This window comes from Streptopelia decaocto (genome assembly GCF_964273445.1).
Source record: "Streptopelia decaocto genome assembly, chromosome: 1".
Lineage (NCBI taxonomy): Eukaryota > Metazoa > Chordata > Aves > Columbiformes > Columbidae > Streptopelia > Streptopelia decaocto.
The window spans coordinates 187,085,822-187,102,646 of record NC_138663.1 but is presented as its reverse complement, the minus strand read 5'-3'; the positions used below and the strand labels follow the sequence as shown (position 1 = coordinate 187,102,646).

At 34.0% G+C, this 16,825-nt stretch overlaps 1 protein-coding gene across 2 annotated transcripts in view; it reads left to right on the top strand.

The window, feature by feature from the left end:
• The window catches only part of NBEA (neurobeachin), a 490,666-nt gene that overhangs the window by 84,856 nt on the left and 388,985 nt on the right, over nt 1-16,825 (top strand). For both annotated transcript variants that reach the window (XM_082063608.1, XM_082063609.1), the window contains exons 2-5: nt 2,839-3,070; nt 8,871-8,971; nt 9,228-9,323; nt 13,192-13,313. In XM_082063608.1, the coding sequence (XP_081919734.1) occupies nt 2,839-3,070; nt 8,871-8,971; nt 9,228-9,323; nt 13,192-13,313 (551 nt within the window). The remainder of the gene's footprint in view (nt 1-2,838; nt 3,071-8,870; nt 8,972-9,227; nt 9,324-13,191; nt 13,314-16,825) is intronic.

The window sequence follows — 16,825 nt, the reverse complement described above, 5'->3', positions numbered from 1 at the left end:
ATTTGTGTTGATTTTTAGTATGACTGCTTTAAAAAAAGTAACTGTTCCCCCACCTTATTAATTTTTGCCATCACCATTAGTTAGTTCATTAATTTGTTTCCTTTATTGAGGAAGTTGATTTTAATGATAATTATGGTCATTGTTAGTGGCTGAAATATGCTTAAACTACAGTTAAGGGCAAATCATGTACATTTTAATGTTTTCTTTGGTGAAATAAGAAGTCACTCTGGACTATAAATCTCTTGCTGCCAAATGAACAGGTAAAATAGTTGTAGTACCAGCCATAGCCCAGTAGAAGATTCTCTGCAAAACCAATGATATTAGCATTCAGTGTATTTTCAAATGCAGATACACTGACATGTTTTATATGTAGTGGCAGCTTGTTTTTAGTAGTGACTCCAGACTGATACACTGAGCTCTATTTCAATCCACTTTAGATGTTACATATTACTATATTTATTTACATTAGCAAGCAAATACAGTTTGAAGTCTTTTAGTCTGTTGTGAATTATTTTAATCTGTTTTAACCATTCTATGTTAGTTTATTACTTTACATTTACAAGAATTTTACTGTTAATAGTGTTTGAGGAAAGGAGGATCAGTCTGTATTAAACCCTTGTATTCCAACTGAGGTATACTAGTTTTTTTTCCTTGATTTTAGATCTATCTGTTATCAAAAACAAATGGTGGGATTCAACTCTCCTAAATTAGGTATCTGAAAGTTGTACATCTAAATATTATCATAGAATTGTTGAGGTTGGAAGGGATCTCTGGAGCTTCTCTGATCCAGCCCTCCTGCACAGGTGGGACCAACTAGAGCCGGTTGTCCTGGTCCATGTCCAGACAACGTTCCAATGTATCCATGGGTGGGGACTCCATAAATGTGGTTTGTCATCCTAGATTTCCTGCATGGTAAGAAATAGAAAGAAGCAGACACTTGCAGAAGGTGCTTCACTGCATCTTAGGATAAGCATCTAAGAAATGTAATGGAATGTCTTCTACAGGTGCCTGTTTTACCTGTCTGTGTTTTTACCATAATCTCAGAAAGGCTGGTGAAGTGTGCTCCAGTTACTACTGGTTTCAGAAGTACAGACTCCACCTGAGTTTCTTGAAAGGGTGGTGTTTTCCTCTGTAAAATTATTTCATTATTCTAAAGAACGACCACAAACGACTGTGCTTCTAATTTTGAAAAGTTTTATTGCCTGCCCTTGGTATACTTTGTGTTTGCCAAATATGCAGATATATTATATGCAGTCACAGGTACTAAAGTGAAATACTAACCATAATTAGGAGAATAGTTTTATTTGGATGCAATTAAATGTTTTGGGAGAACTAAGGAGGAGGTAGTCAGTTTATATATTTAGTATATTAGAAGCTTTTATGTTAGAAAATTATAAATTGGATATTAGCAATTAGATGATAAAAAGTGAATTGTAAGTGGATGAAAATTATGAATTAGCATAGAAGGCAAAGCTAGTCCTTGCTTAATTGTATTAATTCTGTCTGAAGACAGGGTCTGAAAGGAGACTTGGAATATTTGGGTAGGTTTAACCATCAAAGAAAAGTATGCATAGTATTTCAGTTTCCTTCTTGTTTGGAGTTTAATTTGAAGGCAATACCATTTGCTTTTAAATAGGCTATAAAATAGCCTTTTGTTAAAAGTGACTATTAAAATGCTGCACTTACGATAGATGAATTCTTTGAATATCTTTAATTTAAAACATATTGCACTTTTAATTACATAACTTCCTGAAACAAATAGAAAAGAATGTCTTATAATTATTTTAGTTTTCATTTATTCTGTTCTTTTTCCTTCCTGAATAATATATTTGCAGTTATTGAAATTTAACATTGGTGCTTACAAAATTCTTCAAGGTTGTTAGAATAAAGTAGGATGCATAAGAGTCAGGCTTAATTTTCTTCAAAATTGAAAGATGTTTCTGCCATTAAAAGTGGATTTTTTTTAAACTAAGTTTCATATTCAGTTCAGTAAGGTGTTTTGAGTTAATCTTTTTTAAGTTATGCAAGTGACTGAAATATGTGAATTCTGAAATTGGTGAATTCCATTCCTTAAGATATAGTGGGTTTTTTGGTTGGTTTGTTTGTTTGTTTTTTCAAGTGCCTGGGTAGACAGGAGTCAGGCTGTGATTTCATTAGTACTGCTGTTAAATCACTTCTCATCAGAGTGCTTCTTCCTTGGCTTTCCTTGGCCACACGATGAACTTATCTGTAGTGTAATTAAGCAAGTTTTCCATGTGTGCTGTGGTCCAGAGCAGATCACTGATGCATTTTCTGACCATGACTGCATGACTCTTTGGGTGGTACAATGGAAAAGGCAGTAAGGTCTTGCTAATACGTAACTAAAGACAAAGGTTGGCCTGTACTGGGAGAAAACATAGCCAAGTTATTTTCAGTGTCTTTTTGTTTCTAAGTAGGCAAATTTCTTTTCAGAGAACTGTAGAAAAGCTTCAGTTGCATTTGAGCTCTTCAGGTTCTGCAGCTTCTGCACTGCATCTCTCTGGGCCAAACTACCATTTCAGTTACTTTGCTGGAAGGAATATTTCAAATATCTTTTGATTTTATTTTATGAAAGTGTTATATTCAGCGCTATGACAAAATTGAAGGTAATATTTTATGGTATTAGTGTGTATATTTTGTACAAGCTATGTTTTGCATAGCATGATTGTTAATTTGCTGTCTTACAGATCATAGCTGTGAGTAGATCGAAATTAATTCTGTCATCATGCAAGAAATATTCAGTGTTGGTCACAATGAAATTATGAAAGGCACTAAACTGTGTATTTCACCTTGTAATGCTGTTCTTGTTTTCCTTTGTAGCTGGTTGGTGGCGAATTTGATCTGGAGATGAACTTTATAATCCAGGACGCAGAGAGCATTACGTGCATGTCGGAGCTTTTGGAGCACTGTGATGTAACATGCCAAGCAGAAATCTGGAGTATGTTCACAGCAATTCTGCGGAAAAGTGTCCGTAATTTACAGACTAGCACGGAAGTTGGTTTAATTGAGCAGGTACTGCTGAAGATGAGTACTGTCGACGACATGATTGCAGGTATAAGTTGCCAACTGATAAAATAATTATTGCATTCTTGACCTGTCAACATTTTGTGATTATGGAAGGGCTTGGGATGTCTTCGTTTTTTGGTTAGTACTTCTATTGTGTCAGAAGTACATTTTTATCAGTTTCAGAAAAATGACAAAAATATATTCTTAGTTTATAATATATGTTGATACATTGTTTAAAATAACTGCCTTTTAATTCATCTGAGAAGATAACATTATTTTATTGGGGAAAAAAAAGGCAATTTTGAACATAATTAAGAACAGTATGTTAGAAATATTTTAGGCTTTAAGTGTATTGCTCATTTTGAATTATTCTGATTTTAGAACTGTTATTATGATCCACTTTAAACATAACCTACCTCTGACAGCATATTAAAAATTATTCATAGCTTTGAATGCTGGACATTTGGATTCTATTAAACAATGATTTCATAGTGTATAGGTGTGTTCCCTATCTCTTTGGATTTTATACTTGTGGCTTTTAACATCCTATGATTTCTTTACAGCATTAAAAGAAAATAGCTTACTTTGTTTGCTTAATGAAAATAAGTGGTGAAGTTGTTGTACAGTGAACGTTTTCAGAGTAATACTGAATGAGTTTCTGTTATTCCACATGACATCCTCTCAGTAGTAGGGTACAGATTGAAATCCTGAATTACTTGGTTAGAGGAGCAGGTTTGGTTGTCACATTTAAATGTGGCAACTCAGAGCTATGTATGATTAGTATTTATCTACTCCTTATTTTTCTTGGGAGAAACTTAAGCCAAGCAGTTTCTTTCAACTCAGTGTGAAAGTAATTCTTAACTTTTATATAGTTTGGGACTGATAGTAGAATACTTAAATTGTGAAGCATTATTGAAAGATTGAAGAGGTTTGTGTTCTCTAATTCTAAGATTTTAGTTCTTGTTCTGATTCCTGACACACATCTAGGCTTTGTGAAACTGAAAATCAGCAAGGACTTCAGACCAGAAACAAGAGCAGCATGAAAGCTGGATTTTTTGGGAATGTTTTTGTCCTTGACTTTTTTTCAGTATACCCGTGTCCCTAATATTAAGTATTTGAAAAAGCTATATTCTGTATTTCAAAGCAAGTCTTAGCAACCACCTTGTTGATTAGAAATGTATGTGAAAATGCTAAAACCAGAAGTGTTATGCTGAATATTGTACTGCAAGATTCAGACTGAAATATAGTAGATAAATAGATTCGCAAACCAATGTTTTTCCCAGGTATGTTTTGTTTTGCAGGACTTGTAAATATGTCAGAATAGTATAGGGGCAAAGATATTGTTTTGTTCCACGTTAAATGTAAAACATTAGTTGATGAAACCAAACATTTCTATCTTGAAGTTTCACTCATGGAAATAATGTGCTTACATCAGTAATCATACCAATAAAATTTGTCTAGTTTGAGTTCTCCTAAATACTGCTTCTATATCTGGCAAATAAAACTGTAATGATGTCTCCATTAGAGAGAAATTTTTAAGAATGCTTAGCTAATTGTGGAATTCAGAAATCAAGAGTATAGAATCTGGCTTCCAGGAGCATTTGGGAATTGTAAAAACACTCTGAATTTACAACTATTAATATAAGGCAGGGGTAGTACATTAATATAAAAGTTAATGGAGCCTCTACCCCATTAATCTTTTTCTGAGAGTGGTCACACAGTACTTCAGAAAGAAACCTTACACAGAAAAAACATCAGCAAGATTGCTCATCTGTATACTCCTATGGATGAAGAGAGCACATATTTAATTTAAAGTCAAAGCCGAAAATTGGAATACTGATGGCATTTTAGCTCTGTAGTGTGTGTCAAATTATCTCAATAGTCTTCTATGTGTCATGAACAGGCATTTAACAGAATTGTGCTTTGTAGTGTCTTTCCCTCATAACTGTAAATAGGTGGGAATGTGTTTTTTTCTGAGAATTATTCTTACAAAGACATGGAAGCAACCAAATTCATCATTTTGCTTTTATCTCTTGATTTCTGTAAGCATGACATCACCCTTTTATAAATGGCAGAAATTGTGGTAATAAGTCAGAGGTAATAAATATGGTCAAGCACTTGATAGTTAGCAGCTGATGTCTGTAGAACTGCTTTGCCCCAAGTATTTCTTAAACTTTCCAAACCCAGAGTATAAAATAAGAAATTTTGTGACAAAATGATTTTTAACATTCCAGGAGGATGTTTTGAACAAGAGTTGGGTCAGTGCTTACTCCTAGGAAGTTAGTACCCCTTTCTTCTCAATACAGTTGCTAACACTGTGTCAGCCTAATGTTTTGCAATTGGTTTTTATTATCTGTAAAGGGCACAGGTTTTCTCTTTGTTTGTTTGTTGTTGTTTTGGTTTGGGTTGTTTTTTTTTGTTGTTGTTGCTAGTTTTTTTGTGGGGTTTTTTTATTATTATTTTTATTTGTTTCTTTGAGGAGTTCTTCATCATCTCACCCATTCCTTTCTGAAATGCTGTGATTAGACCTAGATAAAGTTTAAATAGACAAGACAGGCACAATATCTGTTTTATGTTCTGACAGCATGCTTTCAGGACAAATTTAAGTCTGAAGCCACTCATCTCTGGTTTTATGAAAGTAAGACGACAGCAAATAAACAAGTACCCAGCCTTTTGCAGTGAACTTGTCTGTCTGTTTAGATGAAGACTATCAGATTCATGAGGTTTCTCAGCATTTAAAGTATCTCACTTCTTGTGATTTTGCAGATTCAAGCTCAGTAACCTTGAAAGTCTCACTTGCAATCCAAATGGGATCATTCCCACTTGTATTCCAACTTACTTTCCAGAAGCATCACCTGTCAGAAGTCATCTTTGTACTGTGATGATCTTTTATACTAAGATAGGCGATGGTCAGCCACTTTATTAATGGTTAAGGGGAAAAGATTACTAAAATATTTGCATAGGTGATTGGCACTTAAAAAAAAATAAATCAAACAACAAAAAAAGCCCTCTTCCTTGAGAGATTCACTTTTTATAGTTCTCTGTTTCCAGGTGATGAATAGTGAAGCTCTTTGTAGAGAGGCTCTTTGGGATAGTGTGTCTGTGGTACCTTCAGAGACATCTGAGTGGTGGATGGCAAAGTAGCCTGAAGTCATATAGAATGATTATGTCTCCCTTGATGCCCATTTTATTTCCCTTAGTTCTGTTGTGATGCTGTAGGTAATTGTTCTAAAATTGTTGGAAGAAGATTGTCAGAAGAGGCCATTAACAGAAATAAAATCTGTTGCATTCAGTGCATTTTAGAAATGCATTAAAAATGAGAAGCTATGCCTGCTTTCTCTTTCTGGACTTAATATTATTTTACAGAATCTTGTTTCTGAAATGAGATCATAGATACCAGTTATATATGTGATCTTATTTAATATAAAAAAAATGAAGTAAACATTAAAAAAATCCAATTGTAGTATGTTCTGTGACCTTTGTCCATTTATAGATGAGTGGATTATTAGGATTTATAAACCAGCTGTGGACTGACTCTATTATATGAGAGTTCTAATAAATATGAATAAAGTTATGTAATAGAGTACAGTTCTTTTTAACTCTTGTTGTACTGAAACAAGAAACAAACCTTATTTAAAGGTGTTTACAGCAATATTTTTAAATAGCATTAGGTGTTTCGACTTCCCCAGCTGTTCTTTGCCTTATCTCTAATTATTACCTACTGGGCTTCAATCTTTCAGGTGTTTATTTTACCCAGAGTTATGTTGTTAGGAAGCTTACAGTTATTTCTTTCCATCAATGTTTTATTAATTATTTATAAATATGTATTTCTATTGCCTGTGGGTTATTAACATCTTCAGTAGAAATAAGAAATTGTATGTGCCATAAGGTAGTAGCTATAACAATGAAACAAAGCAGAACATGTTCAGTAATTTGAAAAACCTGCCAATCATTTCTGTGTTTGACTGTATTAATTTATGCTTTTGTTACCTATGTTTGTAATGATGTCCTGCTTTTCACCAGCTTTGCTTCAACAACTTTACTTCCACACAACACTTTGTAGAGGAAGCAAATTTTGAAGTAGCTTGATCTTAAAAGCAAGCTAAGGCTACAAAGTAAAAATTGAAAATTCTCAGCCAAAAATTAGTATTCACTTGTTCTGACTACCCTTTCTGAGTGTCCAGTGTATTACTGTTCTCAGTTTCTGATCACATACAATATGTGCAATCATGGCCAGCTTCACATCACAGGCTGGAGGCTGTGTAGGAAAGTGGGCAGATGCCCGAGTCATAGAATTCACCATCGTAAAAGACATGGGGTTTCTTTTGTTAACTTTATCTTGCTTTCCCTTAAACTCTGTCACAAATTAATGTGTCACAAATTCTAAAAGGAAGATTAAATAAACTCTTCCTTTAAAGAAAGAGGGGGGGAAAAGGGGTCTGTACTTGAATATTAGGAAGATATTGAGATCTCCTGGTGAAAATGTCTGCAAGTTACAATGTTTTTCTTTTGCCTTTCCTGGCATGCAGTTTCACTCACTGAACATCTTAGTATGTCTCCTATAAATTAAATGATATTTCATTCTTCAAACATGCCTTTTGCTTACTGAGGACCAGAGGTTGGTTTTGTGGTGGAACAAGTTAAATATGTATTGATGGTTTTATTCAAAAACACTTAGATAGGGACCTGTAGAGAGAGAATTTGCTTTAAAACAAAATATCAATGCAAAATGTCCTTGAAAAGGATGGATTCTTTTTAAGACTGCTCTTCGTCAGCATCTTTCACTGATGAACAAGGAGAACATGTAGTCATGTAAATAAACCAACATGAGCTTATTTACATCTTCTATAAGCTTTACGGGAGTGGATTTTCTGATTGTTGAGCAGATTGAAAAAGTTTGTTAATGCTGCTTCTGTTGTGTCATACCTTTTTTGTTTTGGAAACTCTATAGTTCACAGCTTTATCTCTAATTTAAACTTCTTCTGCCACAGCCATGAAGACAAGCAAATTGGATTTCCTCCTGCTAGAGGAAGTAGTAGTTCTTAGTAGTGTGTTTTATTCCAGAAGAAAGTGTGGAGCATAAGGCAAGGTCCAGCATCCCACAAGCTAACAAATCCTTAAAATGAAATTCTGTGTTTTAAAATAAAGATCTAAGCACTAGTGGTAATTTTAAACTTGATATTCTCTGAAAGGCAGGCTATGTCATGCTATTACTTTAAAAGTTTATGGGTTTTAAGATGTTTTAATGAGAGCTGTATTACATAAATTTGTTAGCAATTTTGATAACTTATTTTTATTGTCTTTTATTGTTTTTTCACTATTTATTTTTTAAGCTTTCTGGCATTCATTTGTTTGTTTTTTTCCTGGCCTTTCATTCTGGTAAAATTTGGAAGCATTATCACTGTAGCAAAACTGTGGGAACCATAGAAATTGTCAGTATAATGTGCTGTACTTAAGCTAAAGAATAATGTCAAGCATCTTTTAGGTCAGAAATGTTTGAAAAATACTAAAGTCAGAGGAATGAAGAAATCCTTATCCCAAAAGTTTGTAACAGAAAGGAACAAGCAAGAAGTTCAAAATGTTGAAGTATGTTGTGAAATGGGGAGAATTAATTCTTCATAAGTTTAATGGATACTTTGTTCAAAATCTAAAACTTCATATGTAAATTTATTTTTAAAATAACTAAAACAATGAGAATATGAAATCCATTGTAAAAGATTTAAGGCAACTAAGTTTGATTATTTGAATTTATGAATACACTTACTATTAAAGATATTAACTTTTTCAAGCTTTTTTGTCAAAACAATGAAATTCAGAGTTCAGAATAACTTTATTTTCCTTTGAAGATCTTCTAGTTGATATGTTGGGGGTTCTTGCCAGCTACAGCATCACTGTCAAAGAGTTGAAGCTTTTGTTCAGCATGCTGCGAGGCGAAAATGGAATCTGGGTAAGCTGTGATCAGATAAAGCATTAAGTGTCATTCCATTAGAGCCTGAAGTTTACATAAATTGTCTCCTGGGACATATAAACTTGATTTATTCTTTTTTTTTCATGTTGATTCAACATATATTTATGAAGTATTTTTGTTAACTACTTTAGAGTTAATTTGCTGTGTTGTTTGAAAGTCGTCCAGTTTCCGTTGTAGCCTAGAGAGTACAAAAATGGTTGTATTGACTTTTGCGCAATGTTTTTTGTTTTCACAGCCAAGACATGCGGTTAAACTATTATCAGTCCTTAATCAGATGCCACAGAGACATGGGCCTGATACCTTTTTCAACTTCCCAGGCTGTAGTGCTGCAGTAAGTTTTCAACCAAAATTCTACATCTTAAGGAAGAAATAAATTACTCCTTTCATTTGGTTTTGAAATTTCTTGAAAGGAAATGAGAGGGCAGATACATGCTTGAGTAGCCTAGACCTTGCCTTCCATAGGTTTGCAAGCCAGTTGTAGTGTTGAGGAGTTGCACTTGTGAGGATGGTATGTCAAATAGCAGATTTTTGTCTGGGGAAATCATCGTAAAAGTAAAAACTGAAAATTCCGAAGAACAGTATTATTTTATTTGAATAATGTAATTGATATTATATAAAGCAGAGGCTTGAGGTAAATATAGGCATGAGCTTGTGCATGTCATCAGAGTTTACAGTGAGAGCTTAGTGACAAATATATTTTCTTTTTGTCTGAAGTCCATCAGCTGTTTCCTTTCCCTCAAGGCAGTGATTTAAATGCCGACTACTTTGGGCTTTACTTTTGAGGTAACTTAAAACAACAAATTTGTATTCCTTTCTAAACTGTCTCAAATGGATATTCTCCCATTCACTGCATGCGCATTCAGAAAAGCCTGCAAACAAATTTAAATATTTTGTACAGATTTATAAATACTATTATTAAGGCAGTAAATACAAATGCCTGAAAAAGAGAAATCCAAATTTGAGGTTTGGTTCCATTCTGGTATGGAATAGCGTAAGCTCATGGTAGAACATGGAATCTTTTAAGGGGAAATAATCCTGGGATACCTGGCTTTTCATGATGGTGCACAAAGGGTGGTAGGAGCTTCTCTTGGGCTGTTCCATTTCCTCAGTAACACTGATAGTTTTCTTCAAGCATAAAGCACCACCACCACTTCTTTGTGAATACAGCTGTTGATGTGGTGGATTGCATCAGGGATATAAACAATCTGAAAATCACTGGTTTTCACCTGGGTTATTTTTGGCCAGATCACTTTCCTGATCTTGTTTGATATTCAGCTATACAACCAGATGTGTCAGCAAAATGCATTGGGCAGATTGTGTAAAGAATTAATTACTAAGTTTTGAAAGAGAGTTTAATTTGCTACTGCTAAATTTAAGCCACATTTAACCTCTCATAAAAGTACATGCAGCAGCAAGACAGCTGTTGCAGAATATGAATATCTACAATGACACATACTACTTTGACATTTCTGGCCTTTAGAGACAAACTCTGGTGAAATATATCTCAAATTTAATTTTGTATTAGAGCTTCAAAAAAGTTTTGTAGGGGAAGAAATGCAAATATTCCTCCCTGTCCAAAGAGATGCATCAATTATTAGAAATCATATTTAAAATTAAGTTCTTAGTACTAGACAGTTTTACAGGGACATAAAGTTTCTTGATTGAAATGCACAATAAGCATTTCTCTTTTCTTAGTTAAAATCTTGTTTCACATACCACTGATTACTGACTGTGCATCTCTAAATCAAGAAATATGAGTTTCAAATTTATGTTTTTTGAGTAATGCATATTGGATTACACCATGAAGTTCTGGAGAGGAGTCATCCTCGGAAGTGGACCAAGGGTAATTACTTATAAAATGACTCAAACAGCAGGACACTTCATTAGAAGAAAGAGAATGGATAGTATCTAATTTACTAGCACTAAGTTCAGGTTTTCAGGTGTGATGCACAGTGATGACATCAGACAGACAAACAGCATTATGTTTACCTGGCATGATAAATATCAGATTGACCCTCTTGAAAGCTGCGAGCATGCTCCTTGTCTGACCAAGACTTCAGTTATGGTATGAAAGGGCCAGAAGTCTGCTCAACGAGTCTGCTGAGCTGCTGGTGAGATTCTGCTTCACTATCCCAACTGAAGGGCTCTTCCCAGTACTCTGTTACATCTCTGCCAGGAGGACACCTTGTGATGGTGGTACAATTCCCAGGTGCTGTCCCTGTTTGTCATCAAGCAGCAATTTTCCTGTTTCAGGCAGGGAACTCCTCAGGAGGCAGGAGCAATATCCCAAAAGAATTCCTTGAAATGTTTTGTACTGAGTAGTTGGTACCAGGCTAGTAGCAGAACTGGTGTTATATCTTTTTTATAGTCAAATACTAGCATAATCCCAGCACATTGCTATATTTAATTATAAAATTTACTGTGAGTTCCCTATTACTCTTAATTACCTATAACACTGCTCTTAAAACTCTTTCAGCAATTGCCTTGCATATAAAAATAATGAAAACTCAGTCCCGCTCTGTACCACTTTTTTATGTACTTGAGTACATTGTCATGGAATCTTAGTGTAGTTATTGCTACTCTATGGCCAAAAGGTTTGTGATCTATTCTCATTTCAAGCAATAAATGAGTTTGCTGCAGTTCCTTGTAGTCTTCTGTATGAATCACTTCAGTACAAGATTTGAAAACTACTAAAAAATTTTTCCAATCGTGGCTAACAGTTATCTCACACAGAATCCCAGAAGGTTTGAGGTTGGAAGGGACCTCTGGAGGTCATCTTGGCCAATCCCCTGTGCTGGAGCAGGGCCACCTAAAGCTGCCCAGGACCAAGCTCAGCCAGCTTTTGAGCATCCCCAAGGATGGAGACTCCACAAACTCTCTGGGCAACCTGTGCCAGTGCTCAATCAGTGTCAGTGGTAGCTTTGATAAGAACACAATACTATCAGCGCAAGGACTAATTAACTAGCCTTCATTATTTTGAAGTGTAGTAAGAGCTTAAAATATCTTACAAAAACTGAAAAATATCAATTAAATACACTTAGATATAACATGCTATAGTTATATAGAAAACTATTTTCTTCTGCCTTGCAATCATATTCAACTTATGGCAAGTAGTTTTAAAGGCTATTATTCCTTAACTACTTTTGTGTAAAATACTTTATATTTTGTCTGATAGAGCGAGATTTTATTGTAATGAATGCCTACTATATTAATCTCAAAATTATTCCAAACATTTAATTTATTTTTTTAATTACTTCACTTTGTGTATAACTATCTTACTGATGGGAAAAATGTTCTATCTTTTGGTGGTATTATCATAGAAGTTCAGCTTGTCAGATTTCCTCCCCAAAGTGTGCTTAACTTAAAAGTTAGATCAGATATTCAGAACCTTGCCCAGGGATAAAGAGTTTTCTGAAGCTTATCCATCAGTCTCAGCCCAGAAAAATAAACTATTGAAAAATCAAATTTCTTCCCAGGCCATGCCTTACTACTAATTTATTTAACTGAGAATGGTGGTAAAGTTTTCAGTCTATTACCTTACTGTTTGTAGGGAAAAACAAAACAAACAAACAAAAAACAATATAGAATTACAGAATGTTAGGGATTGGAAGGGAGCTCAGAAGATCATCTAGTCCAATTCCCCTGCCGGAGCAGGAACACCTAGATGAGGTGCACTCTATTCCCTCACCCAAATCATTGATGAATGTATTGAATAATACAAAACCCAACAACAACAAAACAAACAAACAAAACGCCTAATAGTGCTCTTAAATCTCAGAGAACAACCTAGTATTAACAGTGAATCTTCAGTACTATCTGAGATTAATTTGATCTTTAAGCTGAATACTTAATGAAAGCTGAATTTATAGTTTAATTCCACTGAAGTAATTTTTCTCTTTTTTTCACTAAGTATTACCATTCACGAATTTAAATTCGTGTCTTCTGTTAGCAGCATTTATGCAGTTAAAAATGTAAATAGTTTTAAATAAATTGAGAACTAATGCATTTATTTGAAAGCACTATTTGAAGTGTCTTTTACATTCTTCTTTAGTATTTGAAATTTAGATCAGATCTGAGGGTCTAGAATTACAGGAATTTAGAAAGGCGTTCCCTATAACAATACTTCTCAAAATTTCATTCTTTTGACTTGCTGTTTTCTTATTTTCTTTTTTTTTTTTTTTCTTTTCCTCAATTTCCAGGCAATTGCATTGCCTCCTATTGCTAAGTGGCCTTATCAAAATGGGTTTACTCTTAACACCTGGTTTCGTATGGATCCGCTAAACAATATCAATGTAGATAAGGATAAACCCTATCTCTATTGGTAAGTAACTTATAACACTGAAGTTATGGTTCGTTTTGGCTTCCTAATAGCTGTTAATCTCCCCCATTGTTTTTAGTTTCTGACATGCTACCCCTCCACCGCCCAAATACCTGCAGATTTTAATGACTCCTTACTGTATGCAGACTCTTAAAGTCATCTGTTCTTCTTGCTTTTTAATGTATGAATTCATGGATGCAAGGCATTGTGCCTTGTAGATAAACCGTAAAATCTCACGTGGTGGTTTCTTTAGCAATTTTAAAATATATTATTTCTTAGAGCTGTAAACTGAGAATGTTGTCATATTTTCTGTTTAGTGTTGAAGATTCTCAGATTATATCAGTACTGTAAAACAAATCTGTTTTACTCAGAGAGCACTGTTTGCACATTAGATAGAGGTGACAGAAAGTAGGCCTGTGAATATAAGAGTGGCTCATTGATCACCTGTTTCCATAAAGGGTAGCTGTGTTCTCTAACAGATTAACTGCAGGAGAGACAGTCTTAGTTTACTTCGGTTTGCTGTTGTGATAAAAATAGAAATAGTCACATCCTTAACAAAACCCTCTGATATTTAAAAATTATGGTATAAAAATAAAAATGTTTATTCTGTTGGTCAGTCATGTAAAAAGTTCATTTCAGAAATTAATCCTGTATCTGCTCAAGTATAGTTCTTTTAGCTGAAAGAAAAAGGCATTAAGAAAATAAGGAACCTTCTGTTGTGTCAGGACATGCTGGTATTTTCTTCAGCATTTCTTTGTTTTTTATGTATTTGCTCTTTAATATGCTTACCTTTTCTAACATTCTTAAAAACTGTTTATCAGCTATGCAGACAGATGAGGACTGAACATCAGCAAGATCTATCAAGTTTTATCAGTTCAGGAATACAGGTGTAGCACAAGGAAGGAAGTAACCAAAAGTAATGTTTTTCACTTTGTAGTCATTCCAGGTAGTCTAAAGAGCAGAAAATTTTAGTAATCAGCTGAGGAGATGACTAGATCTGGTCTCAGGAAGGTACTTGTACTATTGACATAGAAAAATCTTACTGTGCATTTACTCAGAAAATAAAAATAATTCTTGTGGTTTTTTTATGGAACAAATATCTAATTTAAAAAATAGATCTGTTCTGAGGAAAAAATTAATTCATTTTCTCTAAATTACCATCTGGGTTAATGCTTTTCCATGTGTCCATTTTCTGCTGAATGCTATAGTTATTTTACCATGGAGATTTTTTTCAAGCTGTTGGCTGTAGATATGTTTATTAGTATGATCTGTATTTTATTTATTTTTTAGTCTTTCAAGGAGAATAACAAATGCAATTATAGGATTTAAAATGCGTACAGGAATTTAACATGGTTATTTGTTTCTCAGCCAGAATTTGTATCAGAATTGGCAACGTTAGCTGGTGTGTTTCTTTTGGGAATTTGTTACAGCCTCAGAGCAGGAAAAACATACTCCAGAGCTGCACAGCCCGCAATGTGTGCTGCTTTACTTAGGGTTCGTAGTGTAGAAAGACCTTTAGTTTGAGTGATGAATATGATTCCCTCTGATTCCAATATAACACAGAAGCAGCAATAGCTTTAAATTAGAATAACTTCAGATGTTTGATTATTTTTTATACATATTTTTCCCATTATGTAGTTCTGATTTTTATTATGAACTCATATTGAGTTCTAAGATTTTTTAGCATGCTTTTTGGCATATTTTTTGCACTGAAATAGTTTAAAATCCTCCGTGTTTTAAGCTTTCCTGAATACTTATGGATACTTTGTGTGTGTCAGAGGGAATTTAATTCTGGTTCCATTTTTATCATTTAGACCTTTTCTCCAAAAAAAGTAGCCTGTATTAACTAAGCTGCAAAGAAACAATATAGCTTAGAATAATTGTTAAATACACGCAGACAAGCCTTGAACAAACAGTTTTTTCTCTTGGTTAGAGTGTTTGTTTTCAGACATGTAAATGAATAAACCCCACATAGCTGCCCTTTGAGTTATCACTGAAAGCACAAGATGCAATGAAAGTGATAAACTTTCTCATTGAGATGCTTTCTTTCCAATTATGAATTGGGCTCTGTAAAGGAGTTTGAGGGTGAACTAAGGCTGCTTTGTCATAAATGTTGCTTTTTGTCCTTAAAACATCCAAGTGCTTCCACAACAGTTTAATTGAAGAATGGCTAAAACTTCTGAAAGAGTTATTTTTACTGATGCAGGGACAAGAAAATCTCTCCGAACCCACAAAGCAAGCCGTCTAGATTTTTCAGTCCTTCTCTAAAGCTAATAATAATAGACATAATGAAGAACAATTGCAAAAACACATAATGGAATTCTGAAGTTAGTAGAAGATAAACTTTTTTCTTCCTTCAGGCAAGAATGAATTAATATCTTCTCAACCTCAGTACTATGATCATATGTTGAGTTGCTCCTAAAATCCTCAGCTAGGGAAACTGGAATCACTCAATAGATTCATCAGTGGATGGAAGAACGATTACCTGCTATTTAAGTGTAATAACATCCAGTAGCTGTTTGGAGAAACTGGCTGAAATGAAACATAACTATAAGGATTTTATGAATGATCTGTAGTAAAATTGTATACCAGCTGCTATGGGATGTAGTTAAAGGCTCATAAAACCATATGGGTGTTGACAATATTGCTCTTGTCGTCTGTGTGCTTTTCATCTTTGGATGTGGCAAGTTCTGCATGTGTAGGTGATTGGTAAGGGGATTTCTGTGTAGTATCCTAGAGACCAGTCCTAGCCTACTTTACCTTTCACAAGAAATAAAATGTGAAGATTAATATAATCTGTATATTATAATGTTGAGGTAAATAGAGAACATATTTGAGTTCTTATTTTCTCAAATACTGTTGTATTAGAATGATAATTCATTAGGGAAAAAAAAAAAAAAGAGTAAAATTTTGGCTAAGCTTCATGTTTAGAAAATAATTTATTCTGTTCCAAGATGAAGAGTCCTGCTAACAAATGAGATATTTTTTCACAATTTCATTGCTTTCTTATCTTCATATGCTGAACTACAGGAAGTTCCACATGTAAGGACAATTCAGTGTTTCAAATATCAGAAACAGTCCCGTTTGACCATGATGTTGACAAAATCAGCCTCTTAACTGGGGGTGTTAGGAAAGGTAAAAATTTTAAAGGTGTAGACATTTCTTCAAGAGCCATTCTCAGAGTGTTCTCAGTGTATAACAAAATGCTTACTTGCTTCTGTTCGAAGTAGCAGGATGCATTCTACACAATTTGAACAATGTTTTATGAGATAAAAAAATGGTGTTTACAATGACTGGCTGTTGGTAATTTTAAAAAGCCAACATTTGATTTGACATCTCAAATTATACTACACCATATGCCAGAATGTAGTGAATCTGTGTGGTTTTTTTCCTATATTCTTCAGAATAGGATTCTGTTAGCTAAGACTATTTTAACTTGCAGAGATGTTTTATGTTTCTGAGAAACAAATTTGACATTGTAAGAGATGTAGGAAAAAAAAAAAAAAAAGTTATTT